Source organism: Nelusetta ayraudi, unplaced genomic scaffold (assembly GCF_046127955.1).
Source record: "Nelusetta ayraudi isolate G7.1 ecotype Tasmania unplaced genomic scaffold, CSIRO-AGI_Nayr_v1 ptg000058l, whole genome shotgun sequence".
In the NCBI taxonomy this organism is placed as follows: domain Eukaryota; kingdom Metazoa; phylum Chordata; class Actinopteri; order Tetraodontiformes; family Monacanthidae; genus Nelusetta; species Nelusetta ayraudi.
This window is the reverse complement of record NW_027466108.1, coordinates 1,506,664-1,525,851: the sequence shown is the minus strand read 5'-3', so window position 1 is coordinate 1,525,851 and position 19,188 is coordinate 1,506,664. Positions and strand designations below refer to the sequence as shown.

At 45.2% G+C, this 19,188-nt stretch overlaps 1 protein-coding gene across 1 annotated transcript in view; it reads left to right on the top strand.

Annotated features, from left to right (window-relative positions):
• bin3 (bridging integrator 3) overlaps positions 1-19,188 on the top strand; it is a 34,826-nt gene that overhangs the window by 12,405 nt on the left and 3,233 nt on the right. Inside the window, exons 4-8 of the mRNA XM_076039089.1 lie at positions 2,802-2,863; positions 4,494-4,630; positions 11,279-11,319; positions 17,036-17,177; positions 18,613-18,747. Of these exons, the coding sequence (XP_075895204.1) occupies positions 2,802-2,863; positions 4,494-4,630; positions 11,279-11,319; positions 17,036-17,177; positions 18,613-18,747 (517 nt within the window). The remainder of the gene's footprint in view (positions 1-2,801; positions 2,864-4,493; positions 4,631-11,278; positions 11,320-17,035; positions 17,178-18,612; positions 18,748-19,188) is intronic.

Here is a 19,188-nt window from a genome sequence, read left to right as displayed (position 1 = left end):
AACTGTCTAGAATGTAGTTCCGGCCATGCATTTGTCTGGAAAACAACTTGATGATGTTACATGAGTTTTTCATACCATAGTGAATTTACAAACGATAGCCAGTCCACGGGAGCATTTTTGGGTCGTCGGGTTGTGTATGTGATGAGTTTTGAGGGAGGAGGGATACCTCACCTTCACCTACATTTTGTTAGTCTTTATGCCAGTGTCTCAAAACAACAGGCACTGAAAATTAATCAGAATCAACCCACTCATGTGACTATGGACGTTATGGCCATGGCCAAATCTACCAAAATGGTGAACTATCCCTTTAGTATCTTTAAGGCAGGTGTCTTTGATATTGTTGTTCAAATGGAGACAGACATTATGATTGATTACATTTATTTTTGTGTGCGTGGGTACATATGTATATATGTGTGTGTGTGTGTGTGTGTGTGTGTGTGTGTGTGTGTGTGTGTGTGTGTGTGTGTGTGTGTGTGTGTGTGTGTGTGTGTGTGTGTGTGTGTATGTATGTATATATGTATGTGTGTGTATGTATATATACATATATATATGTATGTATGTATGTATGTATGTATGTATGTATGTATGTATGTATGTGTGTATATATATATATATGTATGTATATGTATATATATATATATATATATATATATATATGTATGTGTATATATATATGTATGTATGTATGTATGTATGTATGTGTATATATATATATATATATATGTATGTATGTATGTATGTATGTATGTATGTATATGTGTGTGTGTGTGTGTGTGTGTGTGTGTGTGTGTGTGTGTGTGTGTATATATGTGTGTGTGTGTGTGTGTGTGTGTGTGTGTATATATATATATATATATGTATATATATGTATATATATATATATGTATATATATATACATATATATATATATATATATATATATATACATATATATACATATAAACATATATATGTGTGTGTATATATACAGTGTGTGTGTGTGTGTGTGTGTGTGTGTGTGTACAGTATGTATATAAACTACTACTACTGACTGTTTTTTAATACATTACAAAATGAGAAATGGACTCTGTCATTGTCTCCATGGTTGCTATAAACCTGCACACCTGTCTGTGTGACAGGAAAGAAAGAAGTTCATTTGTTGTTGTTGTTTTTTCCGAATAATTCCCACTTAAACAAATTATCATTATATTAAGTTGCATTATGTGCGATTAGGAGCATCTCCGTCCAAACATCCCTAATGTACGCCAGTGTTTTAGAGGGCTTTCACAGCTTATGAGACCCAGTTACATCTAATTGGTGTGAGGAGACAAGAAGTTACTGTGGAGATTGTTATGACAGAATGTCGTTTTTCCTGTGGCGTGAACAATAAGGGATGAAGTTACATCATTTACTGCAAATGACATTTTTGGAACAACCTCCATCTGGTATGTGGTGATTTGAGTGCAGAATTCTAAAACGTGTCAAGGCAAACAAAGGCATGTGGAGAACAAGTTCTGATATAATAATCTGCTTATACTCGCCTTGTACTGCTTATCCTCGGAGTTTACCAGTTGATTCTTTGTCCAACAAACATATTAATGAGCAAAATTGCAAGCAGTTGAAATACAAACTTCAATTTAATTGGACTTGCACAATTAAATGTTGAAAATTTTGGCTCTTTGTTTTGACATATTCCCAGGACAGAGTGTTTTTTTTGTTTTTGTTTTTATTATACTAAAAAGCAATCAAGCTAAAAATAATCCACCATTGATTTGGATTTTAAACTGTTCAATCTTCTTCCTCTTTTTTCCCCCCTTCACCATATTTTTGACCTCAGCATTGCCTTATAATGCTGTTTTCTCTGCAGATACGTTGTCTGTTCCTCCACCCAGTAAAAACACTGTCTCCAATTAATGATATAAGCTGATATTTAAAATGACATCTCTTGATTAAAAGCGATTACCAAGACAACTATCAAGCCGGTCACGTTTTGGCACACAGCAAGCGGTAAGCCGGTGAGCGTTTGTTGCTCAGCTGCTGAACATCGTATCTAAATGCTACTGACAACCAGTTTTGGCTTGCGTATCAGCGTGCACACGACTGTTGTCTGCAAATCTTCTGGCTAGTGGCCACTCAGACCCCTCTGTAAAATCTATAGGGTCGCACAGATCATTCCCCTCTACTACACATAATCCCTGGAAGCCGAGATGGAAATGAAACCCCATCGTGTTTGCTTTTTCATCGCACAGGGAGAATTGATATGACAGCAGTCTCAGGGGAGATTCTAAACCCCTCGTTTGCCTTAATTGATATGGTGAATGGCATGTGTTCCAGCCTCCGTAGTCTGGTAATTGCCATTTTTAACACCCATCAATTGAAAATGTGCAGTGGAATGATTGAAGACATTAATGCTTTTGAGCACAAATGTAGTTGACAGTATCGTGAAGGATTTGCAGTATTATTAATTAGCTAATGGCGTGCATTGATGATATTTTATGTTGCATCAGTAAAATGTTTTCAATTTCCATTTTACTTTTTATTATTATTATTTTGGTTTTTCGGGTGTTGGGGATTTTTTTTTCTCTGAACATTTGACCAAGTTTAATACACTGCACTTTATGGAGAGCAATTAGAAGAAAAGTGCTGAGTAGTCTGCATCGTGAAGGGTCTCAATTTTTTTTTGCCTTTGGTTTCCTCCTAATAACGCCTTTTGTCTTTTCTGTATTTCCTGCTGTTAGCAGTCGCACTGTGGCTCCACTGTATTAGCAGACCCGAGGCTGGCTAATGATCGTCTTTTTCTCCTTCCTCTCTTGTCTTGCAGGCTGGAGGATCAGACAAAAAAGCTTCACAAGGACATGAAGAAAAGCACCGAGGCTGATTTGGGTGTGTAAACTGCTGGGTGTGCCCTTGATCTCTACTTGTGCTCCAACATAGTTGATGTTGCTTGGCAGGTTTATCCAGGGCGAGGAAAACATTTGGTTGTCCTGTTTTTTTTTTTCCTTCGTCTTTTTTTGTGTTTTTTTTTTTTTTGTTGTTGTTGTTATTTTGTGGTGGTGCGTCAGCCTTCGAAATAACTTGACGGTCTTAAATCATTTTTACAGTATTGCAGGCTACGTGTGTTGTGGGATTTATGTTCGTTTAGGGCACAGTTTGCCTTCCGTTTCTGCCCTCATTTATTCATGTTTTTTTGTTATTGTTTTTTTCATTCTGGTACAGAGGCCATGTTTATTCAACTTTTTATTTGCTTATTTGTTGGTTTTGGAGTTGTGTGTTTTGGAAGCCGCCGTAGACATGGCCTGTGGTAAATAGTCAGTTGTGGGGGTGGAAGAGCCGGGGACAGATAGAGGAGTGAGAGGCTTCTTCATTTCCTTCCCTTTGTGCTCTGGAATATGGATGTCTGCATCATCAAAGTGTCATAGCTGTCAGGCCCTCATTACCGTTAATGGATTCCATCTGTTGCGCAGGTCCTGTCTCCAACTGCGACTAAACAAAGAACTGGAGCTACTCTGCATGTCAACACTGCATTTAGTACGCTGATTTCAATATTGGCCATCCTTAATTAAGTCAAGAGATGCACAAAACTCCATTGAACTCATTGCCAATTAGCTGCCAGGAGACAATAAAATCTTTTAAGGCCTGCTTTAATTCCTAATTTTTAACAATGGGACCAGACGGCGAAGAAAGTAGTGGGAGCAAAACCATCTTATCGCGCCAGCACTGTTTGTGGATGTCTCAGCTGTACATTACCACAAGGGTATTTACTTATTTCCACACGTCTCTCTCGCTATAATTAAGTGATGACCCTCAGGTCACCTTTTGATTTTCTGTATCTGACCCATATGAAACCAAAATGCCTCTCAGCCATGTCAAGACCGTGTCGGCTCCAGCAATGTGCAACTTGTCGTGTGGAGAGAGATGGACAAATGCCAAACGGCAATAAAAAACAAAAAAAAAATGACAATTGAAAATTGGTCTCGAGAGAATCCCGAGGTGGTGTGAAAACGGCCGTTCCAGATCTCCATGGAGCCCATTTTCACCACAGCCTTGTCTGTCAGCCCGCGTCTCCTCGATGGGGGCCCCCGTCTATTTGGACTGTGAGGCCATAATCTGATATGTTCTCTGTGTGTAAACCAAGTGTCACAATGCAGATTAGCAGTAATTGGTGCTGTCAGCGTAGAATCATCGCAAAGATTCTCGGTGCCGGGGTGAATATTGAACACGACAGGCAACACCAATAACTCAATGGCACTGTTGCACTCAATTTCCCCTTCGGTTGTTTCTTGAACCTCACTTTTTAAAACACATTATTTCAAACATTTGTATTAAAAAAAAATTATTATAGTATGGGTTAGTAATATTTTTTTCATTTTATTTATCAAACAGCATTTAAACAAATCCACTGAGAGAGAACTTTGTTAAATGAAGTGATCTTATTCAGTAATAACGTCAAGAATATTGGAAAGCCTCTTTTTAATTGTTTGTTTTATTTCTTTGTTTATTCCATTTTTGTCAGCCATGTCCAAAGCTGCGGTGAAGATCTCTGGAGACCTGCTCAGTAATCCACTGTGTGAGCAGGACCAGGCCTTCCTGGAATCCATGACTGCCTTGGACACATCCATGAAGAGGATGGACGCTTTCAACCAGGAGAAGGTCAGACTCTGACTCTGTCTTTATATTCAACCCGACCTGCTAGTTCAGGGGCGGGCAAACTTTTTTTTTTTTTTTTGACTGGTGGGCCACAGTGGGTTCTAAAATTTGTCTGTTGAAAATGAACATTAATATCTGTATTTGAAGCCCCACTGTATTTTGCTCTTTATTGAAATTACTCTTAAAACACTGGGAAAAAATGATGAAATGCAGCTATTTTATGGTGTACCTGCTATTAATATAATTCCTTCAAGTTTGGCAGGCCGGATTAAAAATCTTAACCGGCCACATATGGCCCCCGGGCCGTAGTTTGCCCACGCCTGTGCTAGTTGGTACAGAATGTGTCATAATTCCCTAGGATTGATGAGCCCTGTCGCTTTCAACGCAGGTCGATGTGTTGTTTCAACTAAAACTGATTGCCAACAACAACCTGATTGTGTCTTTTGTGAAGGGCTGACGCTTTACGTGCGTCACCGCGCCATTTTTTTATTTCTGCGCCGCGCTTAAACAAACTCGCGCTAATGCCGCAGCAGAGACGAGAGCAGCCCTGAGTCGCTCCTCGTTACTCTGCTTTTCATCCAGAGACATTTTCCACATCTGAGTGAAACAATGCTGCGTCTGGGTTTTGGGTTTTTGTCACAGCCGAGCCCACTCAGCGGCGCTACCACTTCTTACTTCTCAAAGCACCCCTGATTGGCCATTTGGTGCTCGGATCCGCTGTAAAGGATTCAGATTGGAACTTCAATCCAGATGGATCTGTGTCAAATCACATCTTCCCTGTTTTTTTTTAAATCCAGAGTTGGTCTTTCTTAAACAGGCAGAACAGAGTAGAGCACAGATGATTTTATATTGGAAAGGCTGTAATGCAGTGTACAGCGTGTGGACAGTCCTTATGTTTTTCCGTCTGCTCCGTTTTGAAAAGCATCTGTGTCATCGTCCCCTGGACGCTGGAGCTACTTGTTATCAGCTGAGAGAACTGATGCTTTTGTGACTCACTGCTATCTGATATAACAATGAAAGGACCTCCTCTCCACAGAAAATATGCTGGTGCGTGTACATTTTAAATCTGATGGTATTGACACAAGCTGGAAAATTTGTTTGCTCTTTTCTTCATTAAAAATCTAGAAAAAGAGCATTTGGTCATAACGGAAACACTCACTGGAGGATTCCTGCCACAGGAATAACTCAACTCAAAATGAAGCTCTGTTGTCGTGTGAGCGTCGGCCTATCACTTTCCAAACTGTTCAAGTCAAACAGACTGATGACAGTTTCAGATCAACTGTTGCTGCCAGAAGTTTGAGATTGACTTCTTCAAAACTCTACCAGGTTTTCTTCTCCTCTATAAAACTTGCCTGTTGAGTGAAGACCACAAGTTTGTATCACGTATTAACTGAGACCATGCTTGTCAATTTAGCTTGCCCTTTTATTTAAAAAAATATAAATAAACCTCTAAAAATTAGACATAACTTTAAAGTTCTTAAAATAAAATTTAATTGAAAGTCTGCATCACATTTTGAATCCAAACAATAGAAATTGAAATGGACTCAAAATAGTAGTAGTGGGTAAAAGACATGTACACATGGAGCAGTAAATTTATTATTTTCTTATTATTCATAGTATATGTCTATATACGTTGTTTGCGCTAAGGGGCAACTACAGCAGGGCCATATAAGCAGCTCAGCTAACACTGCACGCCCCAGCTGTGTCTGTCTTCCAGCTGTAAAGATTTCATCCTCGGCTGTCAGACCCCTTCAGTTTTATTTGCCGCTTACACTTCGGGTTTTTGATTAGAATCATCGCCAAAGGTAGTTATCATGTGAATCATAGTGGCACTGCATGCGTGCATCCTGAAGGCAGTGCACTGCGAAGGGTAGACTTTTAAAAAAAGAGGGAAAAAACGACAGCGGAACACAGGCGCTCACGCTAAGGCATATAGCGATTGACTTTTTCTCCATCTGTGTTTTCTTGACTCACTGCCCTGCTGTTAGGTGTTGTGTGCTTTTCACATTGGTTGCCTTCAAAATATTCCCTTTTCTTTTCACTTTTTGGTTGTTTATCAGGATGATTTTGCAACCTTTTTGACCTTCGCGCAGCGAAATGAGTAACTTTCTACAAAGTATGTTCCATGTTTGAATTGTAGTGGGCTACCTTGGGAGTAGCATACCATCTGGATTTGTTCATCTGGGGGTCTGGTGGACTGGGTTTATACTTTCTGAGAAATCTCATGAAGTGGACTCGGTTTTCGTCCAGCGTCTCTCCGTGATCTATTTTCCAAGTTTTAAAAGTGAAGTCGCATTCACTGTCAATGTAAGTAGGATTGGGAAGTTGATTCATTGAGCTGCCTTTCGATATTCGATGGCAGGAACTTCTCTCTACCTTTACAGAAAGTAAATTCAGTGTTGCAGGCGGAGACAAAAGTTATCATGTTGAAATGTATTTCCAGAAACTATAAGTTGGAGCTGAAGCACAGAACTATTGGGGTCACCTTGCTTTTTTTTTTTTTATTCCTCCTCTCGCTTTATAATTGGGCAGCCCTTCGCGCTGGCTGAGCTCACAGTTGATTATATTTTGCAGGAGCAGTTTTGAGGGACTAGACAGCTGGACGTAGGTTGGACAGACAGCGTGTGGGTTTGTGACCTGGGGTGTGTGCGTTCCAGGACTTGGCTTGGGCAACAGCACTCCTGCCAGTTTGAGTGTTTTCAGTATATAGTAACTTTTGCATTGTACAAGTATAAGTTTTTTTTCGTTATTGTTGTTCTCCGTGTATTCTGACTTGGTCCTAAAAACCCTGGGCGTTATGATGCCAATCTTTCTATTATTTGGATCTCACTGATTTCCTGACTAACTGACTAACTTACTTACTAAAATTGTAGTTTAGACGGTCAGAAACGCTTCAGTATGGAGCTTTATTGACATTGTGAAATGCTATTCTTTCAGTTCAGACACAGATTTTTGGCCCAATTCTGAGCTTGCCATGGCTGCAACTGTAGACTTGGCCTGATTGGATCGTAAATGTCCATCATGTTTGATATTTACGATCCAGGTCTGTGTCTGCCTCTAGTGTAGAAGAATGTTTGAGTTAACAGGGGTTGAAATAATCCTCATGGCTTACAGTAATCATAATAATAATAATAATAATAATAATAATAATAATAATAATAATAATAATGACAATAAACTTTATTTGTATTGCACCTTTCTTAACATATTTACAAAGTGCATACGCAAGCATAAAAACACAGTAACTATAACAACAGTACAACGTTAAAACAACAACAAGAAATTAGTCAATAAATACAAAAGGAGAAATAAAGTATAAATAAATAAAGTAGGTTTGTAAAAGTGGTTTAAAATTAGTTAGCGTACTGGTGGACTTGATGCCCTTAGGGAGGTTGTTCCATAATCTGGGAGCATAGATGGCAAAGGCCCCGCCACCCTTGGTCGCCAGCCGAGACCTGGGTACAACCAATCGAGTCGTGTCTGATCCAATGTCTTCTACATTTTTAAAATCGGCTCATGTCCTCAGCCTTCGTGTTTTGAGTCGTCAATATTTTTTCCTTTTTATGTGTTTCTGCTGTGCTCCAGCCAGCTGAACACAGCAGTGCATCAGAACTCACTATGAAAAAAAAAAACAAAAAAAAAAAACTCTTAAGAGCTTCAAACGGTTTCAACGTATAAGGCTTCATAGCCCGGTGGAGCAGCAGCGGTGAACAACAGAACTCCAGTTGGAGTTTTGCGCTTGCTGCAGCCCGACGTCGTGCCGTGGCCGTCAATCGCACAAGAATGTGAACGCAGAAGAACCGCATGGCTGGACCTCACGCCGCGATCCCGTTATGACAATTGAGTGAGAGCAGCGGCCGCCCAACCTCGTCAACTCTATTCACAGTGGAGCGCTTGGCGGATATCAGAATTTTAATGGACGTTTTGGATTGTATGACGCTACAAAGTCACAGCCAGCGACCAAAATCAGCTCAGCTTCTCGAAAGGGGAAAAGAGATTTCATAAAAAAAGAAAAGAGAAAGGCTCGCCGTGCGATTCTTCCCAAACCTTTATTGTTCAGTTCATTTTCTCCGTAATTTAACTGGTCAGTCCAAATTGTTTCAAGATGTAGTGACAATAAACATCTCCAATTAGCATCGTTAGCTTGGTTGTCTCTGTGTTGGTTTGCATTAATGACATAGTGGTTGTCATATTTTTGTCACTTTTTAACACGTTTTTCCAGTTTGGCCAAATTTGTATCTGTAATGCAGCTTCTATATTCCAACCTCAACTGCCTCATCCGTCAAATTAACCATACATGTGCCAGGTTGTTTTGTTTTTTTTTCCATCTGGTGCTTTACAGGCAGCGGTTCAGCTCCTCACTTCCACGGGACGACCGTCGCCGAGTGTATTGACGTAGTTGTTTCTTTTGTTTTCCCTTATTTTATTTTTTATTTCTTTTTGCAACTCACATTGATCCAGAGTGGATTTTGACAGCGAGGTCACGCCTGATTTTCCGTGCACGTCCTACAGTCTCACCAAATAAAACTCCTTCGCCTTAATACGATCTTCCGTTACAGGTTTGGGCAGGGTTACCTGCCTTCTTCTCTCCCCCTCCCTCTCTCTCTCTCGCTCTCTTTTTCCTTTTTTCGGAGAGTGGCTGAGAACGAGCTGTAGGCAAAATAGCGATTCCTGAGCACTTTTTGGCCAGTCTGCTGTGTTGAACATCACCTCGGGTTGGCCAGGTGTTTCAGAAAAACCCGGCTCGCTGGAAAACTGCTGCTCGCGCTTCTCCCTCCCTTCCAGCCCGACCGCGGATCCTGACGGCACCGGCAGCGAAAACCCTGCTGCTGCTTCTGCTGCCGCTGCCGCTGCCTGGGCGAAACAGACACAAAAGCGTCCACCCTTTGCTCCTCTTCCCCTTCAGTGGAGACGAGATGGTTCCGCCGCGGGGCCCGCGAGTGAGGGAGCCAGCAGATAAAACGTGAGAAGCGATAATGAAGGCAGCAGTGGCCCAGGTCTGCGTGTGTTTATTTCTGGGGCTCGAGTCGAGGGCTGCTGCGAGCCCCGCCGGCGCACTGCTGCCGAAGCTGAGCCCCGGCGTAGATGGCGGCGGCGGCGGCGGCGAGAGGATGCTCCGTTTGGAGGGGGGATATTGATTTCCTCTGCGATCTGCGTGTATTTTTGGGAGGCCTGTGTGCCAGGATTGGCCTCTGCCCCGTGACTCACTGATGGAAGACTGCTGCTCGAGCGCCCGGCCTCGGGGCTCCGCGCGAGGGCCCTCCGCGGAATAAGCTCTGCCTCCCCCCCCCCCCCAACACCCTCCCATCCCACCCCTACCTCCCCTCCCCCCCTCCTCTCTGTGGGAAGGGGGCAGAGGGTAGAGGGCACCAGCATGCTTAAGCAAATCTGCCGCTGTTGTTCTCCCTCTCCACCGCGCAGCTCTCACCTTCCGAGCAGCAGCAGCAGCAGCAGCGGCGGCAGCGGCTCGAGACGGGAGGGAGGGAAGGTGGGGGTGAGAGGATGGGGGAGGGGTCGGTGTGAATATGTAAAACAAAGAAAATGTCAATTCCCTTGTACTTATTTGTTATCGCTTTGCCTCTTTTTTTTCAGTTTTTTTTTTGTTTGTTTTTTTTTTCTCCCCTCAAACCACAATCAAGTGTTTTGTACTTGGAAATGTGCCTGTGTGAAGTAGTGGGGCCGCCGCCGCTGTACGTTCTCTGAGATGGTCAGGGCATTTTCTTGTTTATTTATTTATTTTAACTACAAAAAAAAAGCAGCTGTGATCCAGCTCCGTTGTTGTTGTTGTTGTTGTCGGCCGTCCCACCGATGGCGAGCGAACATATGATTTTGGAGAGACGCTCGGCCTCCTCGTCGCAGAATCCTTCCGCCCTGCTCGCCCTGTCACTGGCTTCCACACTCCCCGTCCGCACGCAGCTCGCCTCTCTGTCGTGCCTGCCGTTGCAGCAGCAGCAGCAGCAGCAGCGGTTCTGCAATCTGCAATGTAAATGACGGCAGGAACTTTTATTAAATCGCGACTCCGACTTCTGCCAGCGTGACTTAGCGCCAGGCTGGAGGCCTCGGTGAGACGTTCATTTACTTCCACTTAACAACCCAGCTCCTCCTCCCCCACCCCGGCATCCTCACCCCCTCGCCCCCCACCCAGCCCCCGTTCGCCTCCTTCCCTCCTCCCCTGTCGACTCCCAGCAACCGGGAGGAGAACGCGGGGAAGAAAAATATTAACTGTTGTTGTTAAAATGTTTGTTTGCAGAGAACTTTCATCTGGCGCGGCAGCCCACCCTCCGCAGGATTTCACATCAGTCGGGTTTCGCTTTCATGTCCGTCCCCTGACAGTTGCATCCTTTTGTGTCTCGCACTCAATGAATATTCAGGGTCTTGTCCTCGGGGCTTGTGTACAATAAAATAGTCAACGTCACGAAAGTTTCTTTGCAGGAGCCCCCCTCCCCGCACCCCCTTTTCTTGAGAGCTTATTTGAATTACACACAATTATTCATGTGAACAAGAGATGTAGAAGCAATTTTGTTCCAACTTCAGTCGTGATGTAACTCAATTTGACAATGAATAACAATTTGCTGCGTTGCTCTCCTCATTGCAGCTCCTCATTGGTTTTGTTGCGGCACTTACAACTTTATTGTTTTCTCTCAACTTCAGGTGAACCAGATCCAGAAAACTGTCATTGACCCCTTGAAAAAGTAAGTACCTCTCTTGATTTCCTGTTTATTTGGTTAATTTTTTTTTTTTTGATCATATGCTTCAGCTTAGTGATGTCAAATATTGACTTTTTTACCAATATCCAATATCCCCATATTGTGCAACTCCTAATTTCCGATACCAATATCAACAGATACCGATATATGCGGTCTTGGAATTGACATATTATGGCTAATTTGTATTATGATGTCCTGCTGGATGATGTCGTCAGTGACGAACGAGCTATTTTGTTAGCAGCCAGCCACCACTGAAAGCACTCGGCCGAAACACGCACCTCTTTTGCAGTTGTGCTTCAATGCAGTTTGATGACATCATCAAGCGTAGTAGAGACGAGTAAAGTGATGTATCGTTGTTAATATTTAGTAATATCAGGAAATTCAAGGAATTCATTCCTTGGCATGACTACTAAATTCGGGAGAATTAAAAAAAAAATCATATTTTTACAATATTTTTTCCAGATACCGATATTTTCCAATATTAATTTTTAATGCCTTTATCGGCCGATAATATCAGGAGGCTGATAATATCGAACTTCCCTACTTCAGATAAAGAAAAGTGTTTTATTTGTTCTGAATAACAGATGGTTTAAAGTTTGTCGCTAGAGCTTAAAACAATTCCATCTCTCTATAAAAAGTCCCACGAAGAGGGGGGGGGGGATGGACTGGGCATCAGAAGTCCCCTGCTGCTTTCACATTTTTATTGTCTGACCTGCACTATAAATCCAGGGCCAAAGGAAGTCCTGCTGAGTTGTTATACATATTGTTAAACTCAATGAGGAAGTGAGTGGTAGCGCCGTCTGGAATTTGCTTTTCATTCCTAACGCTCGCCCCCATATGAGCCGCGTGTGAGCGCTATTCCATTCCTTAAGCCTCTGGCTTTTTTTTTTTTTTAAAGACACACACACACACACACACACACACACACACACACAAACGACATGCAAAGCAGAGGCTCTGAAGGGAGTGGTCTGACTATCCCATCCATCTTCCGGAGCGCTTATTAAGGCTTTGCTTCCTCCTCTCGGCTCCTCCCCCCCAGCAGTTTGAACATGTGTGCGAGCGCCAGCGTGCGTTTGTCCCCTTTCTTTGCTCCGTTCACATCGGAACCCGCAAGACTCGCCGCTTCATTTGTCGGAAAAACAGCCGTCGTGAAGAGATTCCAGCGGCCTTTTGTGCGCGTCTCTCCCCGGCCGTGCGAGCCCTCTCTTCCGAGGCCGTGCGCTCTGGTGGCGGAGCAATGACAGGAAGGAATGGTTCTAATTTCCTCTTCCTGGTGGGCGGCAGGCGGACGTGTGGGCAGGCTCAGAATATGGCAGAGGGCCCAGAGCCGTAGATTGGTTAAGAAGGAAAACTGTCTCAGGACAGTTCGCTCACATGAATACGCAGACACACACACACACAACTGTAGAGCACAGACCGGACTCACTGAGGTGGTTTTGGATCGTAAAGTCAGGCATTTACATGTGGCTGAAATAGAGTAGAGGGAGGAAGTTCACAGGCTTGTTTGGGAGCTGAGTGAAACAGACTTTTCTCCCTTTTTTCACTTCAAATTGTGCCCCTATTATATTACTTATTAGTTGTTTTTTTGTGTCCGCCATAGAAAACTGTCACACAAAAGCCCCTATACTCTAAAGCTTCCATTAAGATTCCATTAGTCTAACACTAATGAGGATTTCTTTTTCTTCTTATTAATGTTTGCTCACACTCAAAATGCTCTATAGGCAATTCAGATTCACCATCGAGAATTAGTGAAGAGTTAAAAAGGAGAACGTTAGCGTTAATGGAAGACCCTGAATGGGTGCGCGTGCGTTTTGTGCGCGCGTGCGCGCGTGTGTGTGTGTGTCACTGCGAGTTCTGCCCTGTGTCCACTCAACAGTGATGTTGTGGTTTAAATTGTTGCTCTCAATCAATCCCTGATACTTAGCCTGGTAAAATGTGCCGTAAACAAACAAAGAGAGCGGCGGCGTCTCCCTCTTCCTCCCGGGCTCCTGTCCCGTTCCGCTGGGTCTCGTGGTGACATCACCGACTTGTGCAAAGGGAAGGAAGGGGAATGCGTGGGCTTTGAGGCATTTTTGTTATCTGTGTGGGCCCGCTAACCCGGCCCTCTCGTTTGGCCGAGTCAAGTCTGTTTTGAGACCTTTGACCTCTGTCCAAGGCAGAGCGACGGCCCTGCGGTCGCCCGTGTTAATCAGAGGGAGGAAGACTCGGGGCCCTGCAGCAGGCCGCCAGGCTCACGCTCCGTCAGCTGATGCATCCTTTTCGTTTACGGGCCTTCGAGGTTGTGATTTTATCTTCATCTTTGATGTTGAATTATTACAGCTTTTGTGTAATAATTGCCGCGTGTGTTCTCGCGTGTGACCAAGGAAGATTTTTGTCCTCCTCTTTTTCCCCTCCCCTCTTGTGTATCGTGTATCCAGGTTGCACGGGTTGTTTGGGTTTCTATCAACAGAATACAAGGCAAGTCGCAGCAGATCCGCCTCTCCTTTGAGCGGCGGAGGCAATGGGCGGTTCTGCTGGCATTTACGTCACCGGCGTGCCGGTTCCCACTCCTGCAATTATTTGTGCAACGGGTGCTTTTATTTTATAGTCACGGGTAGCGTATTTGGGGAAATCTCTCCCATGTGAGGTATCCTCGAGAAGCTGAGGTGGTAATTTTCACATAAACAACTCTTTTCCCTCTTACTCTCGCTAGTTTTTGATGTTTATTTATTTATTTATTTATTTAGTTATTTTTCAGTTATGTGTCAGTGATCTGATCGTCTGGACGAACAGCCAGCCTGTTAGACTTTCTCGGCCAGACTCGGGCTTTGGCCGACGCTGCCGACTGGCCTGTCTGTGGACTGGCGACTGCCCATAAACACACTCTGCTCCAGATGCTAGTTCCATGCAGCCTGTTAACCACACCCTGACCTGTCACACGGACGGCCCCGACGCAGCCCTAAACTAGTGCGAGACCTCCAGGCTGACCGCTAGCGCCGACGTAGCCAGCTGGCTGGGGGCAGTGGAGAGAAGGAGGAAGGGGCTGGGGGAGGGAGGGAGGGAGGGGAGGGGACGGTCCAGAACATGGACGGCTTTTATGACAGTTTTATACGCTCACCTTTGACCAGGGCCGCCACTGAACGATGGTATGTGGGAGTCTTATCACTTCCCTGGGAGTCTTATCACTTCTTATCACTTCCCTGAGTCACTGTAGCCGCGTTCAGACTGCCCGCCAAAATCCGATTTTTAGCAGTCACAAATCACATGAAATCCGATTTTTGCAAAACGGATTGAAACCGCCTTCGGGAGGTAGTTTCAAATCGCATTTGGACAGAAGCGTCTGGGTTCTGACTGTCCGTGACGTCACCCTACGCGACGCCAGACCCAATGCGCCAGACCAGAGAGGGGCATTCCAGGTGCGGAGCTGGAACGTAATGGAGCGGACAGAAGCAGTAGAAAACAGTAGTCCCTGGACAGAGGAGGAAACTCATTGGCTCATCAGTGTGTGGGGAGATACTGTAGCTCCATTCAAGCCAAGCTCCAGGAGAAGGTATCACATTAAGTGCCGCTGTCGCAGTTATATGACGTCACACACTACACGCTACGCTGGACGACGCCTCCGCTCCGACGTCGTTGCTACAGCAACCTGTCAGATGGGTCAATAATGCGGCCCAGTCTGAACAGAGCCAGATCCCATTTTTACACTTGCTAAAAAAAACTGTGGACAGTCAGCCCTAAAAATTTGGATTTGAGAAAGAATCGGATTTGAATGAGATTCGCCTGCAGTCTGAACGCAGCCTATAAAACTCAGGGAGCCTTGAAGGGAAGAATGAGACGTCAGCATTCAGTTAACAAGCAGCTTCTTTGTATCTGGCACTTCCTCCACGTTCTGCACTCAAAGAGCAGCGACGGCCGTTTGCTCCCAGTGTCACTTCTGTCCGGTCCGAGCGGCCGACTGTCACGGTAGGAAAAGAAGGAAGTCTGTCCGTGTGGTCAGGTGACGCACACCAGCGAGTGAGCAAGTGAGCGTGCGACAGCCCCTCCAGAGCCGCTTCGCCGCCGCTGCGTCGTCAGCCAGTTGAAAATGTTTTTGTTTGTTTTTTGGAGAGCAGTCGTGCCTGGAGGGCAGTTGCGTAATCCCCTGGCACTCCAAGCATGTGTACACTGGAACAGATAGTAGACTTGAGGATCGGCATCCACCCCTGCCGCAAAACTGGGCCAAAGTGGTATTTTATAAATAGCGGTGGAGCGTGGGCCGCAGGGCCGGGCCCCGAGATGGGCTGTGATGTCACCAGAACGCTGCGAGGAGGACCACTCCCAGCTCCACTTCCTGTAGTAAACAGTCCCTACGCGTCTGGCTCCGAGCTCACATCACTTCCTGCTTGCCGCCGTCCTCCTCCTCCGATAAGGCGCAGGCAAGGATCTCACAGCCGCCGTTTGGATCCATCTGCTGCCGAGGCCGACCGGGGTCAACTCGGACAGAGGAACGTAAATCACCAGAACCCCCACGGCCACGGCCAATAACGCTCACTCTGGGTGTAGGAGCATGTAAAATCACTGACTCTGTGTGTGTGCGTGTGTGTGCGTGTGTGTGCGTGTGTGTGCGTGTGTGTGCGTGCGTGTGTGTGCGTGCGTGTGTGTGTGTGTGTTGCGCAGTTCATAAAAGGTTTTAAGTGAGTCATTCAGAAAAGCTGAATCTCATTTCGTTATTAGTTTGTCTAAATGTTGTGTGAGCCGTGATTTTCACTCTCACTGGTTAATACCATTCAAAGAGCAACCTTTTGTTTTGTAGTTGTTGTTTTTTTAATACACTACCCCCCTCACATTTTTTTTAGGTCTTATTTTCAAAAATAATAGAAATCGCTTTACATTTGGCCTTCACATCTTCACCTCAATTTCAGAGGTTTCTAAATCCAAGTATGTGAGATTTTGTCCCTGCTCACGTGGTATATGTAAACACGGATGATTTATACTTCATATCGAAACACATTGAAGTTGAAGATGTGTCGAAGACGCGCGTATTGCGGCATTTTCCCGCTTCCCCATTAAATGCAGCCACAAAACCGGAGCAACAAGTCCCAGGATGAAGCTCCGACTCCTGTTGCTAAGTTACAGATGAGTGTTTTCCTATTTTTAGTGCCGAAGACGAGGATCCTCGTTGCAAGAATATATTTTCATTTGGAGTATGATAATTGTCACAAAATGAATTGTTTTATGCCGTTTTGAACTACAGTAATTAGATAATAGATTAGAGGGGGCTTAATGCAGAGCTGTCCTCTGGGGTTTGAGAGCACCTCCACGGTGAGACGTTGAGACGATGTTATTAATTCATAATGACTCTCGCCGAGATAGGATGCAGTGCAGGATGCATGGCGACAGATTTCATAGAGCAAGGAAAAGTGTTTTAATAGTTTCGTAATTTTAGCTCTTGTGGAAAACCTGCTTTTTGGTTGTTTTTTTTTCTTTGTGTGTTTGATTGTGAAGTTCAAAAAAAAAAAAAAAATCCTACAAACTTTTTGGGACCGCAAAACGAGGCATTTGCAGGTTTCAACCCCAGTGTGTCGGTTCTGTTTTACAATCAATTGTAATAAATAGAGACTCTTTAGGTTTTTTTGGTGTCATTGCTTCACTGTCACTGTGTGTGTGTGTGTGTGTGTGTGTGTGTGTGTGTGTGTGTGTGTGTGTGTGTGTGTGTGTGTGTGTGTGTGTGTTGTCGCAGGTACAGCGGCGTCTTCCCCAGCCTCAACATGGCGGTGAAACGGCGCGAGCAGACGCTGCAGGACTACAAGCGGCTGCAGTCCAAGGTGGAAAAATACGAAGAGAAGGAGAAAACCGGGCCCGTCATGGTCAAACTGCACCAGGTACTTGGCAGTTTCAGGGCTGGCGCCGCTGCAACGTGCGCGTGCCGGTCCACTCCACCTGCGCGGTGGGGGGGGGGGGGGGGTCAGAGGTCAGAGGTCACGTGCTCTTCCACGTTCGCGCGTATTGTGAATAGAGTAGCGGCGAGTGGGGGGGGAGAAAAAAAAAGACACAAATGCTGACTGGCTACGAACGAAAATAGTTGAGCACATGCACATACTGTACATGTGCGCTGCTTCACCCACGCAAGATAGCAGCCCTCTCAAGTAGTGCCTGTTCAAAAAGGCACTGCTGCTGCACATCTACAGGCACGTAATTGAGAATTGTAGAGACACGCACGCACGCACGCACGCACGCACGCACGCACGCACGCACGCACGCACGCACGCACGCACATGCACACGCTGCGAGGCCACTACAGACGCGCGCGCATTCACGGATAGCGGTGCGGCGCGGCGCAGCGCTGCCTATGCTATTGCCTTTAACACATCCTCACATGGCGAGCCACCCACACACATTGAGGGAAGCACTGTCAGGGGAACAAAGCCTTGAAGAGGCCCCTACATCGCTGCCCTTTGAAGCCCCGGCGCACTTAAAGAAGTCATCCCAGCACAACACATCGCTCGGACGGCTTTTTTTTTTTTTTTTTTTTCTATTTTTTTGTTGTTTTTTTCCCGGTTTGTCTGAAGGAGCTCCGCTAATGATCCATAATGCAGCCGACAAACAACACTCCGTCCCCGCTCCGATAGGAAGATTCTCACCCTCTCTTGCACGCGCAGCCGCCGTGCGTTCCATAGCTGCGTGCCTACAGTGCAGACTACCCACTAATGCATTCACACACTGATCAGTGGTGCTGAAGTCCACTCACAGCCAAGTCTGCCCACATTACCCACTCCTCCTCACTGTGGTCGTGATTACAGCCTTCTTTTTTTTTTTTTTTTTTTTTTTTTTGGTCCACCGCTTCTCCGTGGGAATTAGACAAATATCTCTCGGAACAATAAGAAAGCACAATAAAGATGGCTGCGCTGCGTAAGAAAAAACACACACCAAAAAAATAACCCTTTTGTAGAGATGTGTTTAATCTTAAACGAGAAGATGTTGTTAAATCAGAGCTGATTGGGACGTCCGATGATTCCATCTATCTATCTATCTATCTATCTATCTATCTATCTATCTATCTAATACTCTTCAGTGTCTTCAATTTATTTTAGATTTGTATGATTTCTTGTAATTTTATGCGCCCTGCATTTTGATGGACTTATAGTTTTGTATGTACTGATTTTATTTTTTAACTGCCCTGTAAAGTGTCTTTGAGTTCTCTGAAAAGCGCTAGACAAATAAAATGTATTATCATTATTATTATTATTATTATTATTATTATTATCTGTCTGTCTAACCGTCTATCTCTCTATCTATCTCCATCCCTCTCTCCGTCAGGCCCGTGAGGAGCTCCGGCCGGTCAAGGACGACTTTGAGGCCAAGAACAAGCAGCTGCTGGACGAGATGCCCAAGTTCTACCAGAGCCGCATCGACTACTTCCAGCCCAGCTTCGAGGCTCTCATCAGGGCTCAGGTGGGTGACCCGGCAATACAACACACACACTCACACACACACACACAGGCGCTGCCTTTGCGCTGTGTGTCCCTGTGTTGTAGTCCAGCCAGTGGGCTGGGATCAAGCGTCCTGATGTGATTAAGCCCCGCTGGAGCTCCAGGCCCAGCGCGGCCTCGGCAGTCTGGCTCCAGCGCAGCGGCTCGACCTGGAGCCTCCCTCAAGTTAGCGCCGCCGCCACCTGGTCCGCCACCCCCTCCCTCCTCCTGCCTCCGCCGCCCCCTCCCCCACCCCCACCCCACACCTGCCCTGGCCATGTCATTTCCTCCCTGGGACGCCCGCCGCCACTCGTCCTAATTGGCAAAACCAAATTATCCGGGAGCCAAATGACAATTACAGAGTTCTATGATGTACTTTGAAGTTGGGAATTAGCAGACGGTCGGACCGTTTAATAAAACCCCC